General features: G+C 42.1%; 1 protein-coding gene and 1 pseudogene across 1 annotated transcript; both read left to right on the forward strand.

Moving 5' to 3' along the window:
* Nucleotides 1-232: 232 nt before the first annotated feature.
* On the forward strand, nucleotides 233-5,139 carry LOC129165208 (tenascin-R). Its single transcript, XM_054747792.2, has 5 exons — nucleotides 233-429; nucleotides 517-786; nucleotides 1,699-1,968; nucleotides 3,950-4,047; nucleotides 4,115-5,139. The coding sequence occupies exons 1-5, from the start codon at nucleotides 297-299 to the stop codon at nucleotides 4,190-4,192; spliced, it is 849 nt and encodes a 282-aa protein (XP_054603767.2). The 5' UTR covers nucleotides 233-296; the 3' UTR covers nucleotides 4,193-5,139.
* A 4,128-nt stretch (nucleotides 5,140-9,267) lies between these two features.
* LOC107377393 (CD209 antigen-like protein C) lies at nucleotides 9,268-13,216 on the forward strand (annotated as a pseudogene).
* The last annotated feature ends 876 nt before the right edge of the window (nucleotides 13,217-14,092 follow it).

Genomic DNA, 14,092 nt, shown 5'->3' on the forward strand with positions numbered 1-14,092 from the left:
TTGACCGTGTCTAGCTTGAAATTTGCCTTTTTGTCCTAAATTACTTTTCTGTTGCTTTCAAATACTTCAATACTTTAATTACTTTAATAATTTAATACTTTTCAAATACTTCTGTATTTTTAATTAACACTAAATAACCACAGACAGCAAAAAAAGATGTACGACAGTTGGACTTGATCTTAAGGAGAAGACGAGCAGTGTGTGTGTGTGTGTGTGTGTGTGTGTGTGTGTGTGTGTGTGTGTGTGTGTGTGTGTGTGTGTGTGTGTGTTACAGGCAGAATTATTCTGTACAAGTGATGACACCTAGCACGTCAGCCTTCCAACAGACTGTCGACCACCTGTCGAGTGGAGATAAAGTCCTCCTTAGTGTAACCGCTGTGGCCAATGAAACCCTTCTGGGAGACACCGTCACTACGGTCTCGTACACTAGTGAATAACTCTTCTGTTGTCTAATGAAGATTCACATTTCGATTGGTGTGGTCAGTGGCACTGACTGACTTTTTCACTCTTCAACAGCTCCTTTACGGGTCTTTAACCTGATGCTAACCTCAAATGACAGCTCCATCCGTGCGTCCTGGAACTACACTAAAAACATCACAAATAGTAATGGCTACTTCCGCACAGAGCTTCAGTTAGTAGGAAGCCCCACCTATCAACAGATGAAACACACTACGGATAAATGCATCACGTTCACTGGCCTTCAGACTGCAGCTAATTACACAGTAACTGTCTACGCTGTCAGTGGAAACCTCACAAGCCCACCAGTGTTTGACTTCAAGCTGACACGTGAGTTGTTGTTTTTTTGTACATTAACATTATCATTACAGTGATCCCTCGTTTATCGCGGTAGATGCGTTCCAGACCTGGCCACAATAGGTGAAAATCCACGAAGTAGGGACACCATATTTACAGTACAGTGTCAGAACCCAAGTTCCCAGGCCAGCCTCTTCCAGCTAGCCGGCTTCCACTATGGACCACAACTCCCAGCATGCCCCTCGCGGGGATTCCCTCACGTCGCATCTACGTCACAAACCGCGGCTATAAATGGAAGTCGCCTTTCCAGCTCACCACTCAGTCATCGTTTCTTCAGATTCATGATCAGAGTTTCCAACCTACCGATCCATCCCACGAACTATCAGCTCATAGTAAGTTATCTTACTTACTTCTGGAAAGCCCTGCATTTCCGTGTCACTTCGTTGACGCTCGAACGCTCGGGGGTTTCCTAGATTAAATCGTGAGCCGGCGTTTCACCGACGCTCTCACTTCCGTGTCTGTGAAACCATGCGCTCCCTACAAGCTCAACTCCCGAATCCAGCCGACCAGTCTGACATACAGTACTATATTTAATTATCGTATGATCACATTCTCTTTTTGTGGGTAAAACTCAAGAAAAATATATTTTTTTACTTGGTTTTTTTATAATTTTATTACAGAAAGTGCATTTTATGATGAAATTGATGAAAAAAATGGAATTTCTTGATATTTCGCATAGAAAAATACCGCAAATCGGCGAATTTCCCTTGAATAAGGCACCAAAAAAAAATCTGCAAAGTCGTGAATCCGCAATAAACGAACCGCGAAGTAGCGAGGGATCACTGTACTGGAGACACCGCAAACACATCATTCATAATTTGATGAATTTTTTATTCTGTTTAAATGGATATCAATACAAAAACATGGAGCTTTTGTCATTTCTAGTGCCCAAGCCTCCTACTAATGCCATGGTCAGATCCACATCGACCAACTCCATCACCTTTGCATGGACCCCGCCCGACAACGTGGCTGATAACGTTGTGTACAAAGTCTTTATTCAGTCTGGATTCTGGAATTATTCGAAGAATGACCTTGTGTCAAATCAAAACAACTACACGTTTGCAGCCTTGAAATCAGGGACCAACTACAGTTTTTCTGTCTTAATCGTTACGGCAACGGACACCAGCGAACGAGCGGAGTGTACGGGGAGGACAGGTGAGTGTGTTCTACCTGAAGACTGGAATTACGGGTTTAAATGCCTAAAACATGTAAAAATGAGCTGCTTTCTGTTGGGGAAAAAGTGAGTTTAGTGCATTTGGTGATTGTTATTCTTTACTTAAAGCAAAACAATAAATAAAGATTCATTCTAGAGTTTGGTGGTGATAATCCCAGCCCACACAAAGAAAAGACCCCAATGCTATTAAAGGTACCAGCTAAATAACCTGATGATGGGTTTCTCTAGTTTTCTAACAGCAGACACGTCTCGGGACAAGGTTAGTCAGACTGTAATGGTGGAAGTGAAAATGGCTGCTGACGTGTCAGTGATAACAGTCTTAGCTAAGTCGAGACTCCAGTCAACGCAGAATCTTGACCCCGTAATGACGTACTCCACCGTCGGCATTTGGAGGAACTGTCTGGTTTTCAGCCGGTTTGTGACCAGAATCACTGATCCAAGCAATTTAAAAAGAGACTTTCACACTTTTTGTTGGAGCTTTTATGGAAAAGCAGTTTGCTTGTCTGAACCAAACAGAGGTTTAGCTAACAGCTAGTCCAAGTGCGGTCGTTCTGAAACAACTTTCTAAGATTTCATTGTGGTTCATGCAAATGCTTGCTCAACCATTTACATTAAAGTCCCATAGTCGTCACAGATGTGTGTGTATTTGACCCGTCCCTGTGAGGAGCGGTGAGCTGCAGACACGGCTGCGCTCGGGAACTATTTGGTGGTTTAACCCCCAGTCCAACTCATCAAAGCTGAGTGTCAAGCAGGGAGCCGTTGGGTCCCATTTTTAAGCCTTTGGTATGACCCGATCTCCCAGTCCCAGAGCGGACACTCTACCAGTAGACCTCTGAGCTGGTGCTTACCTTATGTGGTGTGTTACTTTACTGTTAATGTGGCATTAGTTATATAACCAGGTTTTGTTACTTTTTTTTGTTCCACTTTAGCGTCAGATTGCTTCTCTGCCAGGTTGCACGTAACATTTTCATACAGATCATTAGAAATATACAGACTAATGCTGACTTTAGCATAACTGTGTAACTCAGAATTGGCATGGATGTCAAGGTTGATAAAAGTATTTGCATGATTTGGTTTGATGTTAGAGTTATTTTAAGGCGTTACAACCCACCTTGGTGTTGGCCTCACTCAGACTGCCCGTAAACTCGTTGTTTCTGTCGTTTTCTCCAAACTGAAATCTCTCAAAGAGCTTAGCGGGTGGACGATCTGACCTCCTCAATTTTCCTTTGGTTGGAATTGGATGGTGGAGTGAAAGTATAGCAGGCATTAGGAGCTTTAGGTTTCTAGAAACTCTGGAAAAAGTCATTTGAAAAACTCAACGTAGGGATTTCGTAAAGTGGAGAAGATTGTCGTAGGTACAAAGCTGCTGTCACAGCTATAAAAAGCATCAGAACCATTGCTTCTTCAGAAACCTTTTCAAGGGACCAGAGTAGGTTTCCAGGGCTATTCTTTACCCCTCTGTGCTTCCACTAGAGGTACCAGAGTAGAGTTACAGTATACCCCCCAAAAAAGCAGCCCTGGTATGAAGAAAGTGCTTTTAACTACCTGGAACTTTCAGGGTGAGGGAGCGCTCAACACTTCTGATTGGCTTAATATTCCCAACGTTTCCAATGACCATCTGTCAGAAATATGCTTATGAAGAACTGAGGCAACACTTAACATAAGGGATTTAATTAGCTTACCCACCCTGCTGGTAGGTAAGGTATTCTTTGTTGAGGCTCCTGTTAAGTGGATATGTATCTTTTCCAGATACACATGCAAATCCATAGAAACCCCCTTAATGAACGTGTCCTGACTTGTGACTGGTTCTTCTATTATTTTTAATCAGTGTGACCAAACAAAGTGAGAACCCGAATTTCGCCCCTCTGCTCGTGCTTATTTCTCCACACGCAAACCGTTTACCTGAATGAAGCTCTTTGTTTCAGTTTCCTGCTCATCTCACAGCTTCTGTTTGTCCCTCAGATTCAGTTAAAACTGTGGTCAGCCTGTCATTGCTGTGCTCCTCAAGCACTGCTCTCCACTGTGATGATCCTAAAACAAGAGCAGGTGTTTTAGCCAAGGTGAGTCGCCCATCCGGTCAACTGCTACAGAAGGAAAACTTCAGCTAAACTTTATGTTCTGTTGCAGTTGAGGGAGCATTTGGGACACTGGCTGGGACAGGATATCAGTTGGAGCCTCGAGCAGTCGACATCCCCAAACACATGAGACAACAAATGTTTTGAAAGATAAAAAGAACTCAAAACGCATTTGATTTACAAGCAACAGACATGAAACCTTTCCAACTACACAAGGCCAAAAGCCTTTTTTTAAATAAAAAAAAATAACAGAATACGATCAGCCTGGTCCGGAGCATACAGGTGTGTGTGTTAGCTCCTGACATCGACACCAATCATAGAGGACATTTATTTCCCAACAATTTGTTTATTTTATGGGATTTTATCTTAGGATTTTCCTGACAACCTCACCAATGAGGTCAGATTGCACAAAATCCAGAGAAACTGTAAAATCCTACTGATTCCAAAGTCCTTGAACAGCACTCGTTTCTGCACATTTTGCTTCCTCCACTTTTTGTGGTTTGTCTTTTTGTTTTTACCAGGGACCTAATTAAGCCAGTCCCATTCATGTAACGATGATGAGTAGTACATGAATAAATGCCAAAGATGGTAAAACTTTACAACAATGGTTCCTTTTTTAATATTACTGCATTATTAATCATTAGTGAACAAATGATCCATTTATTAACATTATTGTTAACTATTAAGTGTTAGGACAATGGGCCAGGGGGTGTCTGCTTAGTAATGCATTACGTGATATGGTTAAGCAGTTGTTAATACTTTATTTAATAGTTTATTAATGCTTAATAATGCATTAAGTAATGTTAATAAAGGGATCCTTATTGTGAAGTGTTACCACCAAAGAATTCTGCTTGACAAATAATATCATGTTACAAAAACGTGTCCTTGGGTTTTCATAAGATGGTCTTTGATGCAATCATCATTTCTACTTATTTTTACTGAAATAAGGTAGAAATATATGTAAATGCTGCGATGGACTGGCTCTCTGTCCAGGGTGACCCCGCCTGATTGCCCATTGACCGCTGGAGATAGGCACCAGCCCCCCGCGACCCTACGTGGACAAGCAGGTTCAGACAATGGATGGATGGGTGGGTTGGTGGGTGGGTGGGTGGATGGATGGATGGATGGGTGGGTGGGTGGATGGATCGATGTAAATGAAATCTATTGATCATACAAACAAAAATATGCATACATCATGGACCCTTGCTCAAGAACAATTCAGCATGGCAAGCAGAAATCTCTCCGACAACCTTTCCCATTGGTGGACAACAACCCAGCTACAACAACCACATATTAACATGTACGATGTATTTTTACGATTTTTAGTGTAAAACCTGTACTGAGGAAAACATACATATAACTAAAACTGGATTTTGACACATCTTGTTAGTCAAAAACATACAAATAATTTTTTGTGTGTTGTCAAAAGAAAAATATTGTACCAAACCTCATATAATCACTCCAGAATTGTTCTCGTTCTAATCTCTGTGTTCTGCATGTACCTGATATATAATTCTACTTTTGCTGTTAATACAGTTAAAACAGCTTTCTGTGAATTTAAAATTAAATATTTGATTTTTATGCATTTTTGGTTTTATGTGAAAATGAGATGAAATCAAAAAGACAAATGAGTAAAATGGAATTGACTTAAGTTAATTATTAAATGAATATGTTTAATATAAATGTGTTTTCCTTTCTTGTTATGAAAAGCGTGTTTGAGGCCTTTCTGGCTCAGCTTCTCTGAACTGTGCTTCTGATGCTGGAGAAAGTTCTCAGTCACACAGGTCACCATAATCCAAAGGGGAATTGGGAGGGTGGAGTTTATAAACTGTAGCTGTTTACCTTTGCTTAATGAGCTGAAACTACCCACAAACACCCCCTCCCTACACACTGAGGAGTCTTTAAAGTCATTAGATCCTATAGAGCTCCGGACCCCACGTGACTCTCAGTTAGTGGACGCCATTTTGGCATGCAAAAAAGGTAAACAAACACGGATGTAACCATGAACATGAACGGGATCCGCTTGGATTTTACTTCGTCTGAGTTTACTTCACACTTTAAAACAGAAGAAATCGTTTTATATAGTCAGAAATTAAATAGACTAAACATGTCCGACCCTTACCGTGCCCCTGGGATACTTTTTAAAAACGCCAGAAGCTGTTGTAGCGGACTTCTTACCGGCACAACGCCGGACCTGGCCAGGGGAACCCCTTGGGATTTCCCCGGCCGGAGGAGCTGGGGAGAGGTCTGGGACTCTCGACTCTACTGCCCGCTCCGACGCCAGAAGCTGTCGGAGCGGGCTTCTTACCGGCACAACACCGGACCTGACCGGGGAACCCCTTGGGATTTACCCGGAGGAGCTGGCTCCGGCGGCTGGGGAGAGGGAAGTCACGCTACTGCCCCCGCAACCCGACTCCGGATACGCGGATGAAAATGGATGGATGGACGGACAAGTAACAGATTTACACGTAAGTAGTCTCTGTGAGACAGATAATAGCAATCCAAAGTGCTTTTTATGTGTGATCTGACAATTGATCAACCATTGCTTAAAAATTAAATACAGCTTAGCCGGTTAATTGCTGTGATCATAAAACACGTAAACGGCAGCACGCAGAACTCACGAGGCAACGTTTTACGTGATGTTTACTTGCTGCTGTGAGTAATAAGACAGAAAAAGCCACGCCAAAATAAGTTTAGGAAGCCCACTAAGAATCGTAATAAAAGCATTTAAAATAAATACCACACACAGTTGAGGAAACGTTGGTGTAAGTACCTGATATGAAGCGGTCGCTGCATAAGCGAAAACCTTTAATCTCGGGGTCCCACAGCTTCATTTTCACCCGGTCACTAGGGCGTTTTATTACAATGAACCAACGTTTGCGGCGCTCCGGATCTTGGGGAATCCTGTAGATGGCTCATTCCTTATGTCGTCCGTGTCTGTTCTGCATCCTGGGGCACAACAGGAATCTACCATATTTCCCATTTGATTGAGTTTTCTGATAATAACAATAGTCCAGCTGCGGGCTTCTGCATGCCAATATGGCGCCGTTTCGATTTGAACTGTTGCATGCCGGGAGAAGTGACGTCAACTCCCGGAGCTCTATTGTGTGTGAATGCTTGTTTTGATTAGATGCAGGAGGGTGTGACCTAGATTAAAACCGTTTTGGACATAGATTTGTAGCTGCATTGTAGATGTTGGAAAGGTGATCTGAAGGATAGCCTAACAACTTCAATGACTCATCAGGGGATAGGGAGGAGGGGTGTTCACAAGTAGTTTCTGCTTGTTAAGCAACAATAGACAGCTACAGTTAATAAAATTGACCCTCCCACATTCCAGTCAGAATTGACAAAGTTTCTCGCATGAGAAATGAAACTTCTTCAGTAAAAAAAAAAAAGTTGCCAGTTGTCTTCATTGGAACCCCTTTGGGTTAAATGGCTGATATTGAGTCATTTGCTGTTCATACTTTTACACTTTTAGATAATTAGCAGTTTTGTGAACATATCTGCTCATATATTTAAACATCACACACAAATAAGACCAAAACTGAGTCCTAAAGCTTCAGAAACCCTCTGAGTACAGTTTGAGAAGCTGCTGGTTGTTTAGAGAGACCTCTGCACACTGCCTGCTTCCTCTGTAAAGCGTCACAAATGTAAAGCTTAGATTTGCCTCTCATACTTAGTAAATAGGCCTGTGAGGGAGAGGTGGCACTTGTGCTGGTTTAATGAGTGAAAAACTCACGTCAGAAGACCGAAGTTTAGGTAAAAAGTCACAAGAGGAAAGAATGGAGACGGCTCAGAGACACCTGGAGGAGGACGAAAGGCAAACACCTGCAGGTCGGTGTTGATGAGTTGGTGCTAAATGAGAAATAAGGACATTACTTAGATTATAAAATCTAACCTAAGCTGTCTGTTGCATTGCTAACCTTTCATGTATTTTACCAATAATACATCCTGGCGGGAGTAACTCTGGTATGCCTTTTTTTCCCTCCCCCAACTTTTATCCTCATGTAATTCCCTTTCCATCTATTAAGGTAGCGCGACTCGTGTTGCCAATGACCGCAGTCACCAATTCTTGTCATGTGTCTTGCCCATGTATGTCTGATCTCTAAATTGTGTGTAATGAAATTCAATTTCGTTTCTCTGTATGTCTTGCACATGTGGTAGAAATGACAATAAATGACTTTGACTTTGGATGTTGCTGTAAAGGATTTTCTTTATAAATGTCCAATAAATATAAAACAGTACTTTAAGTGTTATTTTTGTAGCTGTGAGGAAACGCTTTAAAGGTTAAACATTTGGGCCATTCCCATCTGTACCGGGTCGGCCCGGGCCGGGTAGCCCCAGTCGGCCCCAGCCTGGCCCGGTTGATTCCACACATCCTTGCCTTAAGCCCATGTGGGCTAATTCTACCCACCAATCAGAGGCTTGCTCTAATGGAGGGTGTGAATTTGCTGTCAGCAGTGGGTGTGTTGGCCCTGGTCGGTCTGAAGCAGAACCCCCTCGAGAAGAGGGCTGAGAATGAGCCTTGGTTGGCCCGGAAAAATACCAGACCACCCAGATATGTAAACAACCTACGCTACCCAGCCCGGGCCGACCCGGTACAGATGGGAATGGCCCATAAGTGTCTGTTACAGGTGTGAGAGGCTGCCGAAAGTGGCATCTGACATTTTCTGTAGCAGCTTTGGGAGTCGTAGCGCTGATTGTGGGTCTGGTTCTGAAATCCTCCTTGTCTGGTGACTTGACTTGTAAGTAAAAGATTAAATTATTCTTACAAGGCAAGAGAAAATAGTCAGATATGCTGGAAAGTTGGTATAATCCAATTACGATGAAGCTTATTGAGATTTTATCTTAGGAGCGATCAATGCTACTACTGTTTAAGAGTATGAGCAGTTTCTCTACAAAAAGGTGAGGTAATTACATCTTTGTCACATTTTTTATTTGTGAAAGAAATCACGTGTTATAAAGTGGTACTGCTCTAATTTTATTTTGCGTGGGTGGCAGTTTTATGCTTCCGTAGAACTGTTCTAACCTTCAGATAAGGTTCACAAATATGTTGCAAAGTGGTACCGAAAAGTTGTTTCATTTTAATAAAGTATTTTGTTTTTATAGTTAGAAAATATTTTTTGTGTTTTGCTAAATAAATAAAAGCATCATCAAGGAAAACAGGCGAGGACCAAATACGTGGCCTTAAGAGACGCCAAGTGGTACAGATCAGACTCGGTAAAACTGAAAACACTTAAAGATTCTGAATTTTCCAGCCACACAGAGCGCCGCTCCAGAAGAGCACCACATGCTGAACACGGTCAGGGAGGAGCTGCAGCAGTGCCAGAGAGGGCAGGCTGACCTGAAGTGGACGCTACACTCTGCAACTCCAGGTGGGTTCACGTGTTCTGCAGTTCAAACGTGATCTGAGTGTTCTGTGGTTAGACGTGTGTTGTTTCATAGTTATGAATGCGCTCCTGTCCCGTGTGAAGACTCCAGGTGCCGTTTGTGTCCGCACACCTGGCTCTTGCGGAAGAGCCACTGCCACTTCTTCTCTGACGGACTGCAGGATAACCGTCAGTGGAATGAGAGCGCAGACTTCTGCCGGCAACACTACAGCAGCCTGGTTGTGATCAAAGACTGCAGAGATGGTAACCGGACATTTATGAGGAAAATCAGAGACTACAGTGTCCACCGCAGTTTGTGCTTCCTACAACTAACTCTTTCACCGAAAAATAAACACATGTTCTCCCTCAAATGCAGCATTTCATCCAAGGAGTGATGAGTATGTTCCCTCGTTTTCCTTTCCTGTGGGTGGGACTGACAGACGTCCAGCAGGAGGGACGATGGCTGTGGGAGGACGAGACTGATATCCAGCATTACCTACCGTAAGTCTTTTTTTTTATCAGGGTGAAAATCTGAACCATTTTATGTTTTATATGCAGGAATGAACATGCACTTCTCTGTTCAGTAAATAATTGTGATGGTGGAGTTCATTAAATTAATAGTCTGTAGAATTACGGATAATTCAAGAAAGTAAATAAGAATCCTGAAAACAAAACACATCTAAAATAATTCCAGCATTTCTTTTACTGTACATATCTATAAGTTATCTATGTTTGTCTGAAACCTCCTGACAGATCTCCATAATTTAAAGAAATATGTTTTGTCAGGACTTCAACACCAAAAAATGAAACGTTGAACAAATCAAGTCATTTAAACAAAATGAAAACATCACGACAAAGCTGAATAATTTCAGTAATTCCATTCAAAAGGTGAAACTTCATTCATTACACACAGACTGATATATTTCAAATGTTTATTTTTAAAATTTTTGATGATTATAACTGAAAACTAATGAAAATCCCAGATTCAGTATCTCAAAATATTAGAATATTGTGAAAAGGTTCAATATTGAAGATCCCTGGTGCCACACACTAATCAGCTAATTAACTCAAAACACATGCAAAAGCCTTTAAATGGTCTCTCAGTCTAGTTCTGTAGGATACACAATCATGAGGAAGACTGCTGACCGGACATTTGTCCAAAGATGACCATTGACACCTTGCATAAGGAGGGCAAGACACAAAAGGTCGTTGCTAAAGAGGCTGGCTGTTCACAGAGCTCTCGAGTCCAAGCACATTAATGGAGAGGAGAAGGGAAGGACAGGGTGTGGTAGAAAAAGTGTACAACAATAGAGATGACCCCACCCTGGAGAGGATGGTGAAACTAAACCCTTTTATAAATGTGGGGGAGATTCACAAAGAGTGGACTGCACTGCAGTGGACTGGACTCAGTACTTCAAGAACCACAACGCACAGATGTATGCAAGACATGGGCTCGGTTGTCACATTCCTTGAGTCAAACCGCTCTGGGCTAAAGACAAAAAGGACTGTACTGCTGCTGAGTGGTCCAAAGTTATGATCTCTGGTGAGTAAAAGTTGCATTTCCTTTGGAAATCAAGGTCCAAGAGTCTGGTGGAAGAGAGAAGAGGCACAGAAACCATGTTGCTTGAGGTCCACAGTAAAGTTTCCACAGTCAGTGATGGTTCGGGGTGCCACGTCATCTGCTGGTGTTGGCTCATTGTGTTTTCTCGGGTCAGAGGTCAACCCAGCTGTCTACTAGGAAGTTTTAGATCACTTCCTGCTTCCTGCTGCTGACCAACTGTATGGAAAGGCCGGTTTCCTTTTCCAACAGATCTTGGCACCTGCACACAGCGCCAAAGCTACCAGTACCTGGTTGAAGTACGATGGTGTCCCTGTTTTTGATTGGCCAGAAAACTCGGTAGACCTCAGTTCCATAGAAAATCTAAGGCATACTGTGAAGAGGAATGGCCTGTCTTTGTACAACGCCTTCTTAGGGTTCTACTTGGGGCAGCATTAGCTCAACAGGTTGAGCGGGTTGTCCAGTAATCGGAAGGTTGCAGGTTCGATCCCGGCTCCGGACAGAGAATTCTGCTGTTGTGTCCTTGGGCAAGACCCCCCTTGGAGGGAACGGTGGTGCCTGTGCTCGGCAGCCTCGCCTCTGTCAGTGTGCCCCAGGGCAGCTGTGGCTACATTGTAGCTCATCACCATCAGTGTGTGAATGTGTGTGTGAATGGATGAATGATACAGTGTAGTGTAAAGCGCTTTGGAGTCCTTACTCTGAGAGGCGCTATACAAGTGCGGGTCATTTATCATTTATCATTACAACCCCCCAAGGCGCTTCACAACAAAATCAGTCATTCACACATTCACTCACACATTCACATGCTGGTGGCGATGAGCTACGATGCAGCCACAGCTGCCGTTGGGCACACTGACAGAGGCGAGGCCTGCCGAACACTGGCGCCTCCGATCCTTCCGACCACCACCAGCAGGTAAGGTGGGTTAAGTGTTTTGCCCAAGGACACGACGACAGCCTTCTCTGGTCGGAATCAGGATCAAACCTGCAACCTTCCGATTACTGGACAGCCCGCTCTACCACCTGAGCTACTGCTGTCCCAGAAGATGCAATACACCAGACCCAACACTTCAGAAGAGCTGAATCCCAGCTACATGGGCTCTCATAACACCTGGGCAGTACCACAGACTGATCCGCTCCACGCCACGCCGCGTTGCTGCAGTAATCCAGAGCAAAGGAGCCCCAACTGAACACTGAGTGCTGTTCATGCTCATACTTTTCAGTCGCCAACATTTCTAAAAATAATTTTTTTTGCATTGGTCTTAGTTGAAATTCTAATTTTCTGAGATTAAGAATTTGGGATTTTCATTATTCATCAGTTATAATCTTCAAAATGAAAGAAATAAACATTTGGAATATATCGGTCTGTGTGTAATGAATTCATCTAATATACAAGTTTAACTTTTTGAATGGAATTACTGAAATAAATCAACTTTCTCATGATAGTCTAATTTCATAACCAGCACCTGTAAATGTACTGTAAATGGTACTCTTTACATTAAAGTTACTAGTTTTAGTAGAACCAGGGGACATAACTTGGATAAGTTAATTCAACATTTTGCATCCAAACCAAGTGATTACAGAAAATATTTGTTTTAAAAAGGAACAATCATTTACATGAGCTCTTAGAGCAAAATCAACTATCTGAGAACCACAACGTGAGTTTAGGGGCTTTCTTGTAGCCTTAGAGCCATCAGGGCCCGTCCTGGTGAAAGAGTGGCGAGGAGATCATTTTTAAATCTATCCAATAAAAAATTCTAACAAATAAAGAAAAAAAAATGCACAAAAATACAACAGCAAATAAAAACTGAATGTAGACAGAAATGTTTCATTTTTTATTATTATATTACACCATGACGACACATTTATTCTTAAATATTTCATATATTTATAAACACACTATATATGTACAAAATTTTTCAGATGTATTATTCTGTTCCTGCTCCCCATATGAACACAGGCTGGCTGTGGAGTGGGACACTGACGACAGGGACTGTGCTGACCTGAGGGGAGGCTGGAGTCTGTTTGCTGCTGAGTGTGACGTCCACGGACCCTGGGCTTGTAAACGGGAGTCCTGAGACCCATGGATTAATGTCAGACCCAAAATAAAGCATTAAAGTGTCAACAAAAAGTTCTATATAGCAACATTTTTATTCTGTACATTTATGAAAGTGCAGTATAAAGTGCATGAATGAACATATTCACATGTAATAAAATTTGTTTCTAGTCACTCCAATAGCATCATTTCCATATAAAAACTTATTTTAGTTACATTATCACAGACTTTAAAGTATTTAAGGTATTTATAGCGCAGCGTCTATCACCCTAGCATTGTAGCTTTAGCAGAGAAAACCTAGCGTAACACTTTTCTAGCTGAGTTTCCTCTTCAGCTTCCTGCTGGTTTGCCTTGATGTTGGATCATCTTAGCTTCATTTTCTTTACAGCGATTGTTAAGATTTTTAAAATACATTTTATCTGGAGAGATAAAGAACAACTATCATCTTGTCTGCACAGCCCCGTAAACAAGCTCAGCTTGGAGAAACAAAGCATTTATGACTAAACAAACAAGCTAATGCCCAGCAATAGAATGTTAGTAAGTACAAGTACTTTGTTACTTAACTTTGATACTGTACTTAAAGCAGAAATCTGGAGTTTGAATTTTCACCATCTAGAGGTTAAAAGACATGTTGCACCTTAAAGAGCAAGTCACCCTTACCAGAGTCTTACTCCACCCCCACTTCCTGTTTGAAAAATGCAACAAATGCTGTTGCCTAGCAGACCGAGAGGGCGGAGCCGCTAACAAATGCACACACACACACACAGGTTCACAATGACATTGTGACATCATATGGTACCAGCTAACGTCCTAGGGTACCTCTTGGCCAATAGCGATGGCAGATTTAAATTCAAATGCAGTGCAGAGTTTTTACCTGACAACGGCACAACACTGGCAGTTTTAGGCAGAAAATTTAAATTTGAACTAAAATGCACTAAAGTGCTAAACTATTGACTACACGTGTCTGCAGCACGATTAGACACACATTTATATAGTTTATCAGAAAAAAAGTTGATTTGGGGGTGACTTGCTCTTTAAGGTGTTCTCACA

This window comes from Nothobranchius furzeri, chromosome 2 (genome assembly GCF_043380555.1).
Source record: "Nothobranchius furzeri strain GRZ-AD chromosome 2, NfurGRZ-RIMD1, whole genome shotgun sequence".
NCBI classification, from domain to species: domain Eukaryota; kingdom Metazoa; phylum Chordata; class Actinopteri; order Cyprinodontiformes; family Nothobranchiidae; genus Nothobranchius; species Nothobranchius furzeri.